This window comes from Megascapheus bottae, chromosome 23 (genome assembly GCF_031878675.1).
Source record: "Megascapheus bottae isolate mThoBot1 chromosome 23, mThoBot2.hap1, whole genome shotgun sequence".
NCBI lineage: Eukaryota > Metazoa > Chordata > Mammalia > Rodentia > Geomyidae > Megascapheus > Megascapheus bottae.
Genome location: NC_143531.1, coordinates 15484620 through 15499982, shown reverse-complemented (window position 1 = coordinate 15499982; position 15363 = coordinate 15484620). Strand labels below are relative to the sequence as shown.

The 15363-nt window shown below is 37.6% G+C and overlaps 1 protein-coding gene across 1 annotated transcript in view; it reads right to left on the bottom strand.

Moving 5' to 3' along the window:
• Positions 1–14805, bottom strand: part of Stpg2 (sperm tail PG-rich repeat containing 2) — a 225168-nt gene extending 210363 nt beyond the window's left edge. The window contains exons 1-4 of the mRNA XM_090356573.1: positions 14609–14805; positions 7609–7709; positions 6326–6481; positions 4429–4593 (exon numbers count right to left, since the gene is read on the bottom strand). Coding sequence (XP_090212699.1) covers positions 4429–4593; positions 6326–6481; positions 7609–7709; positions 14609–14717 — 531 coding nt within the window. The 5' untranslated portion in view covers positions 14718–14805. The remainder of the gene's footprint in view (positions 1–4428; positions 4594–6325; positions 6482–7608; positions 7710–14608) is intronic.
• Positions 14806–15363: the final 558 nt, after the last annotated feature.

The window sequence follows — 15363 nt, the reverse complement described above, 5'->3', positions numbered from 1 at the left end:
TAGAAAAAGCCAGAAGTGGTGCGAAGGCTCAAGTGGTAGAGCTCTAGTTTTGAGAAAAATCCAAGGACAGTGCTCAGGCCCTGAGCTTAAGCCCAGGACTGGCCAAAAGAAAAAAGAAAAAAAGAAAAATTCTGGAAGTAGTGCTGTGGCTCAAGTGGTAGAGTACTAGCCTTGAGGAAAGCCCAAGCAAAGTGCTCAGGCCTTGAGTTCAAGCCCCAGAATTGGCAAAAATAAAACATATTAAATCAAAAATTATACTTGAGATTTAAGAATAATCAAGGCATTATTTATATTAATGCCAAAGAACTATGACTATTGTGAAAAATAAATGTTTACTATATTTGAGTATAGCTTTCCCCAAGGTATTTTCATATAAGACACTAAGCACAAAAAGGTTAAATAATTTGCAAAAAAAAACTATTAAATGACAGAAACAATCTATCTCCATATACTGAACCACATACTTTGTCTTTCACTTTGCAGAGAATATCCTGGTATCAGACCATACAACTTCTATAAAGTTCATCATAATCTTTGCAAAAATGATCTCTGCTGTTAAACTATATACATGTATGTACTGTATATATTAACAAATGTCTAAATTACATGCCTCTATTGATGAAGACTAATTATTAGCTTCTTATTAAAATATGTTAGGACAAATAAGACCTGAAAACCAAGCATCTAATAGAGAAAAAAGTAAAATATTCTTGAGACAGAAGTCTCCATGGCCAGACAAAAGTAGAGATTATCAGAAAGAAAACAGAATGCACATACTTTTTAGAGAGACAACAGAAAACATAAGATTTTATCAAAGTTATTGACATTTTAGATACTGTTTCTTGAAATATTCTTACTACCCCTCTCCCCTTGCCTCTCCTTCTAGGTTTGTCATCATGCATGTGTTGGTAAGTTTGGCCGCCTCTCTCAAGTCTCTGAAACTATATAAACACTAGAAATGAAACCTTTGGTGCTAAAAAAAAAAAACTAAAATAATTTACAATAGTAGAAATGAAAATTTTACTATGTGAGGCTATTTCTTTTTCCTTCTATTCCCCTGAAGGTTTATCTCATGTTGTTATTGTAGCTGACAGTGCTACTTAGTATATTGTATATACATTTATTTGTGTGTTTGAAAATGGGAAGGTATATGAATGGTAAGGGGTTGGGGGAGGAAAAGTGGGAGAAAAACATAGGAAGGGGTAACAATGTTCAAGAAGTAATGTACCCACTACCTAATGAATGTAACTATAACCCCTCTGTACATCACCCAACAATAAAATATTTATAAAAGAAATGAAAATTTTACTAAAGGAATCCAACAATACATTTGAACTATAGAAAAAAGTAGCAGCAAACTTGAAGATGAGTTGATTATTTCAATCTGATGAAGCTGGGTATCCACTTTGTCTTAAATTAACTCTCCAAAAATATAAATTAAACAAACAGAAATGTTAAAGGAACTGAAAACCAAAAAAGACCACCCTAGTAACCATCACCAACTACAGGATAGACAAATACCACCAGTACTCCTGCCAAAATATGTAACTTGTATCTAGTCAAAATAAAATAGATACAAACCCAAAAGTGAAGCATTTTCCCACACAACAATTCTGAGCCTTGCAAGATTCAAGGTTGAAAAAGCAAAAAACAAATGAAGAAAAGTTCCATATTAAAGGAATCTAAACAGACATGACCACCAAACATAATTTGAAATATTAAACTGGAGCCTAAGCCAATCCTTTTTTTCTATGTAAGATATAACTGACATAATTAAGAGAAATATTCTAAGATATCTGTTAACTAGATAATAGTATCACATGTATGGAATTTCCTGACTATGATAATTGCATTGTGTTCACAGAAAGACTGCTCTGCACTGGAGTCTATAGGGGACAATGAGGCATCATGTCCAAAATGTATTTTGAAATGGTTTAGTAAATAATATAAATATATGAGGAGAAAAATTATTAAGAACATGTAGTAGGACCTGTGTGATTGACATATTGCTATTATTTTTATTATTGCAACTTTTCTATAAATCTTAAGGAATTTTAAGTTTTTGTTTCTTACTTTGATTATACAAGTGAGAATGAAACAATGAGGTTTGTTGAAATTGGTTTAGGAAGAGGGGAGACAGGATGACAGAGTGACTGGAAGTTGAATAAAGTTATATTGTATATATACAGAAATGTGAAAATGAAATCCATCCCCCTTGATGCTAATAAAACACAGAGTGGGATGGGATCTAAAATAAAATAAATTGATGTCTTTTTAATAAAAAAAGAGAAAGAAGAAGAAAAAACAAAAACATTTATGTGGGAAATACATTCATAGATTTCACGTGCTATATGATGATATCTTTACATTTAAGTTGAAAAGGAAAAGCAAGACCAGGTGTCAATGGCTCACGCCTATAATTCTAACTACTGAGGAGGTTGAGATTTGAGGAGGGTGATTCAAAGCCAGCCAGGGGAAGGAAACTCCATGAGACTCCTATCTCTAACAACCAAAAGGCTGGAAGTGGAGCTGTGGCTCAAAGAGTAAAGCACTAGACTTGAGCAAAAGAGCTCAGGAACAATGTCCAGGCCCTGAGTTCAAGCCCCAGGACTGGCATCAAAAGGAAAAATAAAGAAGAACAGACATAAAAGCTTGAATTAAACTTAGCTTAATTAAAAAACATAAACGAAACGTCACAGAACGACCCAATGATATAGCAATTTATCTGAGAGATTACAAGGATGCAGTAAAGACATCTGCCAACCCATGGTCACTGCTGCACTGCTGAGGTAACAACCCACACATTCTACAGTGCTGAGTGTATCAAGGACACGCAGTGATCTGTCCACAGTTGTAGATTATGAAGCTCAGCCTATACAGCTACAAGAATACAAACTGTTTTATATATTGGAAAATCAAATAAAATTCTTTAAAAGATGCAGAATAAATTGATTTTTAAAGAGGATTATAAGTGGAGAAAATATATGAATTTGGTTTAATACATATGATTAATCCAGAAAATGAAAAAGAAAGCATCACATATACTGATAACATTTATTTAAATGGTTTTTTTAAGCAGCTATTATCTGGGCACCAGTGGCTAACACCTGTACTCATCAGAGGTCTAAGATCTGAGGATCATGATTCAGAGCCAGTCCAGAGAGAAATGTCTATGAGATTCTTACCTCCAATAAACTACCTCAAATGGCTCAAGTGGTAGAGGGCTAGCCTTGAGCAAAAAACATAAGGAGCAGGGGAGCATCCAGGCCTTGAGTTCAGGCCTTGAGTTCAAGCCCCAGAAGTGACACAGAAAAAAGAAAAAACAGAGCAGATATTATTTGTATGAGAATAGTAATAAAAACTAAAAATAGCATAATAAAAATTTAGAAAAAGGTTGAAGTAATAACTAGCAACATTTCTTAAACATATTTTAAAATACAGCTACCTCAAGTATAGCAAATTGTTATATGGATTTTATATGTACATTCATATATACATATATAAGTATATATATGTATACTATGTACGTATGTGTATATTGTGTATACATATGGGTGATGAACACATGTATATCCATTATTATTTATACTGTGTATTCAATTAATTATGTAAGTAACAATAAAAATATTTTAGGAAAAAGGGGCTAATAATTCAATTTTAGGTCAAAAGATCTAAAACTCCCAAGATTACCAATCACCACAAACCTTCTTCTAATGGTTTAAATGTAAGTCCAAAGACAAGGATTCCTACTAACAAACAACTAAAGTACACTAGGAATGAAGATCAAGCTAAATCCTGAGAACATATTTATTACAGATGTCTCTTTAGAATTTCCTTAACTCTATGCTTAATCATTGCCATTTACTTTATTAGGATTGCTTCTTCCAGATCTCATAAAAGTATTTTTTAAATCTACTACATAAGTCAGGTGCCAGTGCCTCATGCCTGTAACCTAGCTACTCAAGAGGCTGAGATCTAAGGCCAACCCAGTTCAAAGCCAACCCAGGCACTAAAAAATCCCTGAGACTTATCTCCAGTTAAGCACCAGAAAACCAGAAGTGGCACTGAGGCCCAAAGGGTAGGGTGGTAGCCTTAAGCTGAAAAGCTCAGGGACAACGCCCAGGACCAGAGTTCAAGTCCCAGGACCAACAAAAAAAAAAAGTGTCCGTGAGACTCTTATCTCCAACTAACCACAGGAAACCAAAAGTAGCACTGTGGCTCAAGTGGAAAAGTGCTAGCCTTGAGTTAAAGAGCTCAGGAATAGCACCTAAGCCCAGAGTTCAAGCCACACAACCAATAAGGAAAAAAAAATCTACAGCATAAGCCACTGAAATTTGAAAGTCTATTTCTTATTGCATTTAGTATCTCATGAATTAAAACAGTCATAAGTAATCTTCCAACTATCACCATAAAATACATTATACTTACAAATTGAGGTCTGTAATAGGCAGGACCTAGTGTGCTATCAATATTTGGTGGAGAGAGCCTCTTGATACTGCCATCATCATTAATTTCATAACCATGTGACTGTCTATAGGAAGGAATTGAAGGGATATCGAGACTTCTGTTAACTGCAGAGGATCTTGAACCTTTCTTCAAAGATAAAATATTTTACAAAGATGAAAAAATATTTTGTTATTTATTCAAAAGGTAAAAGGAAAGAGAACTAAAATGAAATATCAAAATTGACTAAAAGGCAACTATTAAATATTCTTAATAGATTCCATAATATGAACCAAAATGTATTTTTTTGTAAATGTAGTTTTAAGGAATGAATTCACAATTTAACTCACATACTAAGAGCACCATTCAAGCCCTGAGTTCAATTCCTCAGTACCACATAAATAAAAAAAAAGGCCAGAAGTGGTGCTGTAGTTCACAGAGTGCTAGCTTTGAGTAAAAAAGAAGTTTAGGGACAATGCTCAGGCCCTGAGTTCAAGCCCCAAGACAGGCAAAAGAGAGAGAGTGGGGGGAGAGAGAAAGGATTTGATCTCATTTAGGTCAGCTATTTATCTTTCTTGGTAAAGCCAATGTTTCTGACTCTACTTTGGGCAAATAGTAAACACTTTGTTTTGACTCTAAAATATCATTTCAACTGTGTTGTACCATATTTCATTCATTAGTTCTCAGTTAAAAAGCATAAACTTCAAGAAGCAATGATTGTCTTCTATGTGTCACCAGCATCTAGCATTATTTCTACCATGCATATGTACTCAGCACAAGTCTGATAAACCTTTAACCTGAGTGAGTATTTATTCCTATACATAAAATATCTGATGTTTAAGCTGGGTAAAGTGACTCACACCTGTAATTCTAGCTACTCAGGAAGCTGATCTCTGAGGATCTCAGTTTAAAGCCAGCCCAGGCACTCAAGTCCATGACACTCCTATCTCCAACTAACTACTAGAAAACCAGAAGTGGTGCTGTGATGCAAAGGGTAGGGCAGTAGCCTTGTGCTGAAGAGCTCAGGGATAGCACCTAGGCCCACAGTTCAAGTCCCATGACCGGTGGGGGGGAATATATATATACATATATATATGATGTCTAAATACAGATTATTAAACTTAAACTTCACTATCACCATACTAAGATTACCCAGCTAAGGACTTAGCCCTAAAATATAAATTCCTAAACAGTGAATGTATTAAAATATTCTTAACATGGGCTCTGTTAAGATATTATCACAAAAGAGAACCACTATAAATAAGGTAGGACCACTCCACTAAGTAATATTATTTATTTTGAAGTATTTCAACTATTTTGATTAATCCTTTCTAAATGATGTCTTTCCATAAAACAGTAGTCCTCCCTAAAATCTTATGTCATTGAATTCTATGATCATTAATTTATTACTTTTCACACTTGTCTTAAATAACAAGCTACCTATATGTCTCTCCCAGCTAAATTTCTAACTTCCTTATTTCAGTTGTCTTATTTCACGGAAATTTGGTCTTATGGTTTGGTTTGATAGGGGGTTTTTGTTGTTGCTATTGTTGTTTGTGGTGCTAGGGTTAACTGCAGAACATCATAATGCTAGGCAAGTACTCTACTACCTACACCCTAGCCCACAGAATAACTGTTTTTAATTTCTCTGTTTCATTAACAGTACTTGGAACAGTCTCTAAACTTCTGTAAGCTACATACCATATGGACAGACAGCTTTTGAAATTATCCTTACATCTTGAACACAGTAGACACCGGAAGTTGTTACAGACTTACCAAGAACAGATACGTAACCAGGAATACAGATATGTAATACTATTTTCCTATTTAACTTCAGTTAAGAGGTACATTATTGCAAGCATAACTTAAAATGTCAACATACCAACTGAAGATGCTCCTTAGCTTCTAGTAATTTCTGGTTCATATCTAATGAACCAGGATAACATTGATCATAGCCTGCAGGTCCGGGATTGTCTGAAATAATCTTCTTAAAACGTATTTCTCGGTTCTGCAGACTCTTGCCTCCCTTTATATTACTCTAAGTTAAACAGAAAAAAATACAAAATAATTAAGTGTTTTATAACAAATTATTATTTCATAAATGTTCAATATTAATAAAAGTTTTATAATGAATCTAAAGAAGATTAGACTATGAACAGAAAACAGTTCTAGTAAGAAGATAATAAGACAACAATTACAACGTTCAGTTTTAACTTTGAAATTGAACTATAATTTACTGTAGCTCTACAAAAATACCAGGAATCTAAGATAGCAGCTCCGAAAGCTATGAAACACAGAGGAAACCTGCATGTTTTGCAAACCATTGAAAAATACATACTTCTAACGATATTTTCAAATGCTGGAATTCATATTCCAATGAAAAAGTAAACTTTTCAAGCTTGATTCATTATTTTCATAAGTAACACATTAGATATTTCCAGGGAAGTTCATGTGTACTTATCAGAAAAACGTCATTTTCTGCTAGGATTATTTTTAAGCATATCAATAGATAGCGCACACTGGAAGAAATCTTCCACATCTCATCACTCCACACACCTTGATTCTAAAGAATCTAAAAACTGTCAAGTGACTGGTAATCGCTTAAGTCAAATAAAATTCCAAAAGGATAAAACACAATATTCATTGTTATGAGAATATTGGCATTAGTGTATCTACTATTTATTCAGTCTAATGCTCTTATAACTGAGTTCTTTTGGCTCCACTATATCTACTGTTATGTCTCAGCATCAGTGGGTAGTCCTATGCAAAATACTCTAGCCACAGACCCTTAGGACTATGCAGAAACAAGACACAGATAAAACAAATGGCCTGAACATTGACACCAAACCAGCAACTTCACTCTAATGCCACTCCTTTTGTACATACCTGGACCATTCATACAACTTTGAGGAATGCTAATTTATCCAAAAACCATTCCCCATTCTGTTCACTATCTTGCAATATTTTATCTTTTACAGTATAGAGAATAATCAGGCAATCAACAGCAAATGCATTTAATTTCCGTTATCTGAATTACAAAATGTAGACTGAACAGAGTAAGAAGATGACAAAAACAGAACCTAAATATAACAAATGGTATTTCAGAGTATGAAAGGAAAATATGGTTTTTAATTGACTTAGATGATCATAAATTTATAAATGTACCTGTGATTTTGAAATATTATAGTGTCCTGGACCTGGAACAGATTTTTCAAGGTTGGAAGCAACACTCCTGGTGCTCCAGGAGAGAAATGGTGCATAGCCACCTGGTAAAATAAAATCATACCACTGGCAGGTGAGATAGGATTCCAAAGATATCAGAGAAAAGACACTTGAAACACATGTAATTGCATAGTAACTCAATGTTAAGACTATAGTTTTAGAACTAGTGGCTAATCACATGAGTTAATGCATTAAAATTTTCTAATGTAAAAATCATAAATATATGCATATATATGTATGTATATATGTGTGTGTATATGTACAGTGGGCATAAGAAACCTGTAGAAATAAACTTACAGAATAATAGAAAAAAGTACCTAAAGGAAACAAAAGACAAAGTATCTTTTTTATTCTAAGCAAACTTGCTTTGGATAAAAATAATGTTTATAGGGGCCAGGAGCATAGCCTACTGGTAGAGTGCTCACCTAGCATGCACAAAGCCCTGGGTTCAGTTCCTTGGTACCACATACACAGAAAATGCTGGAAGTGGCAGAGCGCTAGCCTTGAGCAAAAAGTGTCCAAGGACAGTGCCCAAGCCCTGAGTTCAAGCACCAGGACTAGTTTTAAAAAAATAACGCTTATATTTAGCTAATGAAAAATACTTCCTCCTCAGAAGACCTATGCTTTATCATTTAAAACATGTAGGGGCTGGGAGTTTGGCCTAGTGGTAGAGTGCTTGCCTAAAATGCACAAAGACCAGGGTTCAATTCCTCAGTACCATATACATAGAAAAAAAAAGCAGGAAATGGTGCTGAGGCTCAAGTGACAGAGCTCTAGCCTTGAGAAAGTCCAAGGACAGTGCTCAGGTCGTGAGCTCAAGCCCAAAAACTGGCAATTAATTAATTAATTAATTAAAACAGCATATATTATTTGCTGAAAATAGTGACTATGAATTTACAGAGACAATCTAGATGAAAAGAAGTTGAAGTAGATATACAGAAGATAATTGCCTAGATAATATAAAGTTAATGTGACTCTTCTATAGAAGTACTGTTACATTTCCACAGAGAAATTTTTTTTGGGTGGTCGTGGAGCTTAAATTATGGGCATGGGCACTCTCCCTGAGCTCTTCAGGTCAAGGTTACTGCCCTACCCCTTGAGCCACAGCGCCACTTCTGGTTTTTTGTTGGTTAATTGGAGATAAGAGTGTCACAGACTTTAGTGCCCAGGCTGGCTTGGAACTGCGATCCTTAGATCTCAGCCTCCTGAGTAGCTAGGATTATAGGTGTGAGCCACCTAGCCCAGCTTCCACAGGGAAATTTAAATGAGTATAATGATAGTCCCACAAAAGGAACTTTTCCTCTTATTTGTAGCTAAATACCAAACTTAAAAGTTAAAGTGATCAACTATGCAAGTTTCCAAGACATGGAACTTGAGTACTTAAATGAGGGTAAGTCCTAGATAAATCAGTATAGTTGGTCACCTTAGAATTGTGCTCTACATAGTAAATAATAAATGATTGTCAGATATTCTAAATTACACTTCAAGCATTTGTTCAACAATATTGAGTGCTTTGTTACGAATAGCCTATCCATGTATGACAGGGAGGGCACATTAATGAGTAAGATAAAAAAAAACTGGCTTCCGTATAATGAATGATTGTTGTCCTTAATGTACTATGTTGTCTCTCATCTCCTTTGCTGTCCCTTGGTTATCTCATATTGGTATAGTATCTCACTTTGTTATCTGATATATTGAATTTATTTGTATTTGGATATTTGAAACTTGATAGGGAAGGGGGGAAAACCAAGACGGGTGGGGGGTGTGGGGGGGGAGGGAAACGGGTACCAAGACATGTGAAAGGGTATCAATGTATGTGAATTAATGCACCTTCTATCTGGCAAATATCATGTAACCCTTTTACTAATTACAATAAAAATAAAAAAATAAATAAAAAAATAAAAAAACTGGCTTCAAATAGTGGAGAAATAAGGCAACTAAATATGCTTCAAAAATGCCACCAATAACTGAGTTACAAAACACCAATGAAGATTCTGGAGAATTGGAGCTCGTGGGGTTGGATTTGGAACATCAAGATAAATTGACATGTGAGGTACCAAATACAAACAATAAATCAAATTGACAGAGAGAAGGATTTAAGAACATAAGGGATAAAAAGAGGAAAGAAATGAGTTCAGTTTGGCAGATACTAAGTTTGAAGTGCTAGACAGCAAAAGATAAATCAAACTGGCATGAAGCAATAAAAGCCATTCTGTTGTGAGAAAGAAGGACTGGGCTTAAAAGATGTTTCACAGCTGCAGTGATAGACACACAACACAGAATTCTCTACATAGAAGAAAAAACAACTAGGCCTCTAAAACAGGTACTCATCTTCAGTGGCAATAAGCATGGCAATCATACACATACACACATGCACACACACAGGAATCATTTTTTTCATTGAATGTATTTTTATTTTGTTTGTCTCTATTATTTTCCAGACATTGTGATACATGCTTGGGCAAACAATTTTTTTTACATGGTTACTATTGGAGACAACCATTTAAATACTTCGAATAGCAATATATACACAGGCTTATAGAAACACAGAATAGTAAATGTCTAAGTCTAAAAGAAGTCTAGTCGGATAAAGATAACATTGAATTGAATCCAAAGGAGTTCCCATGAAAAATAATGGCAATGGTTTAGGAGCATGGCCTAATGCTACAATGCTTGTTAGCATGCATGAAGCCCTAAGTTCAATTCCTTAATACCACATATACAGAAAAAGGCAGAAGTGGTACTATGGCTCAAGTGGTAGATTGCTAGCCTTGGGAAAGCCCAAGGACATTGCCCAGGCCCTGAGTTCAAGCCACAGGATCAGCAAAAAAAAAAAAAAAAAAAACAGGAAAGAAAGAAAGGAAGGAAAGAAAGAAAAAGAAAGAAGAAATAGAAAGGAGGGAGGGAGGGAGGGAGGGAGGGAGGGAAGGAAGGAAGGAAGGAAGGAAGGAAGGAAGGAAGGAAGGAAGGAAGGAAAAAGAAAACAAAGTGGGTGAGTTAGTTCAGAGTAATGATGCTGCAAAGCCAGTAACAGGAATGTAATGTCAGCTCAGGGAGCTGATGTGAGTCTCATTGGACAGCCTTAGAGACATATCAGTTCCATGCAGGCCCAATCAGAGGATTCGTGAATCTTGTATGAGCTTTCCACGAGTCCTTTAGGCTCTCTGATGGGGTGTCCATTCTGGCACAAAACTCTGGGACTCAATTAGTCCACACAGGAATCATTTTAACTTCAATAAGGATATGCTGCATTTCCTGATGTGGCCTGCCAGTATTAGCAGATGTCATCTTTGTTACACAGCACACACACTTATGTTTAGGCACTTGGACCCTTAATGTTTCTGAGGCAGTGAAAGCTCCTCCATTAAAGAACGAATCTGGGAAAGATATTGTCACCTTATTTAAATGTTGATTTAGAATGAACATAGAGAAATAATATTAAGCTAATGGGGAGTCCTGATTATTCTGTAAATAAACTTAATTTAATAGTACAATAGTATCAAGTTCAGTCACATTATGAGAGGAATATGTTTTATTACAGTATACTAGGTCAGTTGTCTCTGGGGAATTTTTACTTTGATAATTGTGAGATCAAGCACTATTCTCAGTAGTGCTGAATCCAGCATCACTCCTCCTCATGAAAGCACAGCAGCTCAGTCCTGTCCCTTCTAGGTTACAAATCCTACATAGAACAGATTCTCCCTGGTCATCTTAAACCAAGAAGCTACATATTAATGTAGAAAGAATAAGAGGACTGACCAAGTAGCTAAAGGTAAGAGAAAGAGTTGAGAGAGCAATGTTGGAACCAACATCTATATTCAGATCTCCAAGTTCAATGAAACGTGTATATGTGTGATATAAAGTCCCAATATCTGCTTTTGTGACATCATACTCAGTAAAATCTACCTACTACTTCATTAAAATGAATATGTATACTTCTGCATAGCACAAACAGAGGTCTAAAAGACAGGTGAGGGCAGAATATACTTAAGAGATGGTAGCTGCTTGTAAATTATCTGGCTGAGTTGTCCAACATTCAGCTGACAAAAGTTACCTATACTTTTTATATCGATTACCAAAATAGTATCCCTGAGTCTCATTTTAAAAAAGAATGGCTGGGCTGGGAGTTTAGCCTAGTGGTAGAGTGCTTGCCTAGCATGCACAAAGACCCGGATTCAATTCCTTGGTACTACATACATAGAAAAAAGCCAGAAGTGGTGCTGAGGCTCAAGTGGTAGAGCTCTAGCCTTGAGAAAGTCCAAGGACAGTGCTCAGGTCCTGAGCTCAAGCCCAGGATTGGCAAAAAAAAAAAAAAAAAAAAATGGCTGTTCAGAGTTCAGAGTTCCCATACATGGAGTTTTCTAGTTGTTTTCATAGGTCAATGGAGTAGTTTAAAGGCCCGATTACACATTTGCAGTGTTCTAAGGGAGTGAGCAATCAATTATGAATGTTCAGTTGTGCTATCGTGGTTCATAAATCTTAATTTTATTTCAAGCTTTTTTTTTTGTATTTGAGATCTTTATGTTATGCAACTGGGTTAACAACTGAGAATAATGGAGTAAAGATCATGATTTCTCTCCTAAAGCAGTTCATATTAAGTTGGGCTTCAGGTATTTTAACAGTAATTACAACTTAGAATCAAAGTGCTTATAAAAAGTCATTAAGAAGAGAGAACAAAAATCGGAATACAAGTAGAGTCAGGAAGTTCATTAACATTGATTCTCAAATAAATAGAAGAAGAAAGGGCCTTCTGGGCAAATGTATCAACAGGTAGAAAGGCACAAAAATGAGAGAGCCAAGATTTATAAATGCTAAAATGGAAGTCAAGTGGAGGAGAAAGTGTGGGTCCCTAAACATATTTGGATAAATGGGAGACCAAGTCAGAAATAAGAACAAAAACTTTATCATGTAAAGGAGTTCAAGCTTTTGATCCTGATTTACAGAAGTTTCTTTTTCTTTCTTACAAAGAACATCATTATCTTATAAGGATCATTCTAGCTACAAGCAGTAGATGTGCAGACTAAAACTGAAGAAGTCACATTTTTTTGGTTGGTTCAGAAAAAAAAAATTAGGACTTGAACTAATTCCGGGGCAGTTAAATAGACAAAGAGAACCAATTTCAGGATGACTGTGATGATCACTGGTTCTTAAGGATCCACCAGAATGGTTTGGCAGGGCTATTTAAAATAGTTCCTTAGCTTAAACCACCCGAGTACAGGTGTCCAAAATAATAATAGTAACAACAAATGGCAATGCTGAAGACCTTCTGGTCAAGAGAAAAATTATCTTAGAGACAGGAAAAAAAATCACTCACATCTCCAAAGATATCCATCTAAGAGTGATCAGAACCAGAATCAATACTAGTTGAAGAAAGAGATCAATGATAAATGTGTAATAAGCAATAAGTGAAAAATGGACAACACAGCATCAGTTAAAACAAGAATTAAAGCCAAATGCCAATGGCTCACACCTATAATCTTAGGAGGCAGAGATCAGAGGATCAAGGGTGGAAGCCAACCTGGTCAGGAAAGTCCATGTAACACCTTACTTAACTACCCAAAAAACTCCCTAAGTGGAGCTGTAGCTGATTTCAGCAGTATGCCTAGACTCTGAGTCCAAGCCCCAGGACTGACACACACTGACACACACACACAGAGAGAGAGAGAGAGAGAAGAGAGAGAGAGAGAGAGAGAGAGAGAGAGAGAGAGAGAGAGAGAGAGAGAGAGAGAGAGAGAGAGAGAGAGAATAAATTAAAATAATCACAAACCAGGTGAGAGCACTCAAGCTTGTAATTCTAGCTACCAGAGAGACAGGATTAGGAAGATTTTAGTTGAAGGCAAAAAAAAAAAAAAAAGTTCTAGAGACTCCATCTCAGTAGTTGTATACACTTGACATCCCAGCTACAGCAAGACAGGCTTGTGGTCTAAGCACAAGACTTGAGCAAAAATCAAGACACTATTTCAAAATAGTCAGTGAAAAAATGTTGGAGGCATGCTTTACCACTGAACACCTGCCTAAAAAGTAGAAGGCCCTCAACTCAAACACCAGTACCACAAAAAAAAAAAAAAAAAAAAAACTTAAGTGTAATCATTTTAGGTAGTCGTTGGTGGCTACTAAGTTTATTGGAGGGTAAATGCTTACCACAGCATTAAAATAAATCCAGCCATACCTGACATCATAATATTGAGATCAGATGAAGAAAAGCAGTAAACATCAAGATTTAAAAAAAAAAAAAAAAACTTTTACTACACTACAAGAAATCAAAAACCAAGGGCCCGGAGTTTGGCCTAGTGGTTAAAGTGCTTGCCTAGCATGCATGAAGAGCAGGGTTCGATTCCTTGGTACCACATACATAGAAAAAAAACAGAAGTGGAGCTGAGGCTCAAGTGGTAGAGCTCTAACCTTGAGAAAGTCCAAGGACAGTGCTCAGGCCCTGAGCTCAAGCCCAGGACTGGCAAAAAAAAAATCAAAAACCAATCGTAACCTCATTCTTGAGGTCAACTGAATACCCCACTTATTTAAAAAAAAATCATGAGGTGGAGTTCTAGTGGAAATGAGGGTTATCAAGGAACTGTTTTGTTGTGGGTTTTTTTTTTTAAGAACCCTATAGCATTAAGTTCATGAAAACCAGAAAAAAAAATCAAAACTAAAGATATTAAACATGCAACCCAAGTCTCTTAACTGCAAACAAATGAAAACAGATGCTTAAATGATCCGCCTTTCAAGAATGTAACTTTTCTTTATATAAGGTGCAAAGGAAAGAGTTCTCCCTGAAGTATGCCTGAAGAGATGGGGATGGTGAGGATAAATTACTGTACCAAAAAAAAGGGGGGGGGAAAGGTGTGTGAAACACACTGATGTACACCAACAGCCGGGGCAAGGCGCTCGGTCCCTTGGCGCCGGGCGAGCGGGCTGCGCGGGCGAGGCGCCTTCTGCACCTTACCTGTGCCCTGCTCCTTGGGGAAAGGCACCTGGTAGGACCCAGGGCCCACGTGCGCCTCAGTGCAGCCCCCTCCGGCCAACCTGAGCAGGCGGGGCGCCCGGTCGTACATCGCGGCGGTGGGCGGGGCCAAGCGGTGGGCGGGGCCGGGAGGGGGGGCGGATTCACCCCCGGCCGCTAGGGGCGCTGCGGCGCCACCACAGGCCGCGTCTGCGAGGAGGGAACGCCCAGGCCCGAGGAGGAACCGCGGACACCCGACAGCCGGCGTAGACCCCAGCTGCCCCCCTACATCCTGCGGTCACATGGTCCCCAGGGCGACTTGTAGCCCGACCGTAAAAAATGGGTGAGGCAGGGAGGGTCGGCAGATACCCAGAGAGACTACGAGACCTCCGCCCCGACCACCTGAGACTGCAGGTCCCGCCTCCCGGGAGGGACTTCAGGAAGCCGGACCACACCGGACTGGCTGCTTCCGGCCTTGGCTCCGCCCATTCCTCCCCAGCCCCGGAAGTCTGAGGATGCCTCCTCCTCGCTTCCCCCCAGCCCCCTCCACCCCAAGTCTGCCTTTCCCGGCCCAGCTGTGGGCGGGTGCTCATGGCGCATGCGCGCCCAGGTTGTCCACTAGGCCTCATCTCCCTCCAGGCACCTGCCCTCCTGGACGGTGCAGGGACGTGCGCTTGGCTCCCCGCACTGCTTTACCATGCATCATCAGCCCTAAAACACACTGTGGGGGAAGTGGCTCAAGGTGGCAGAGCTCTAGC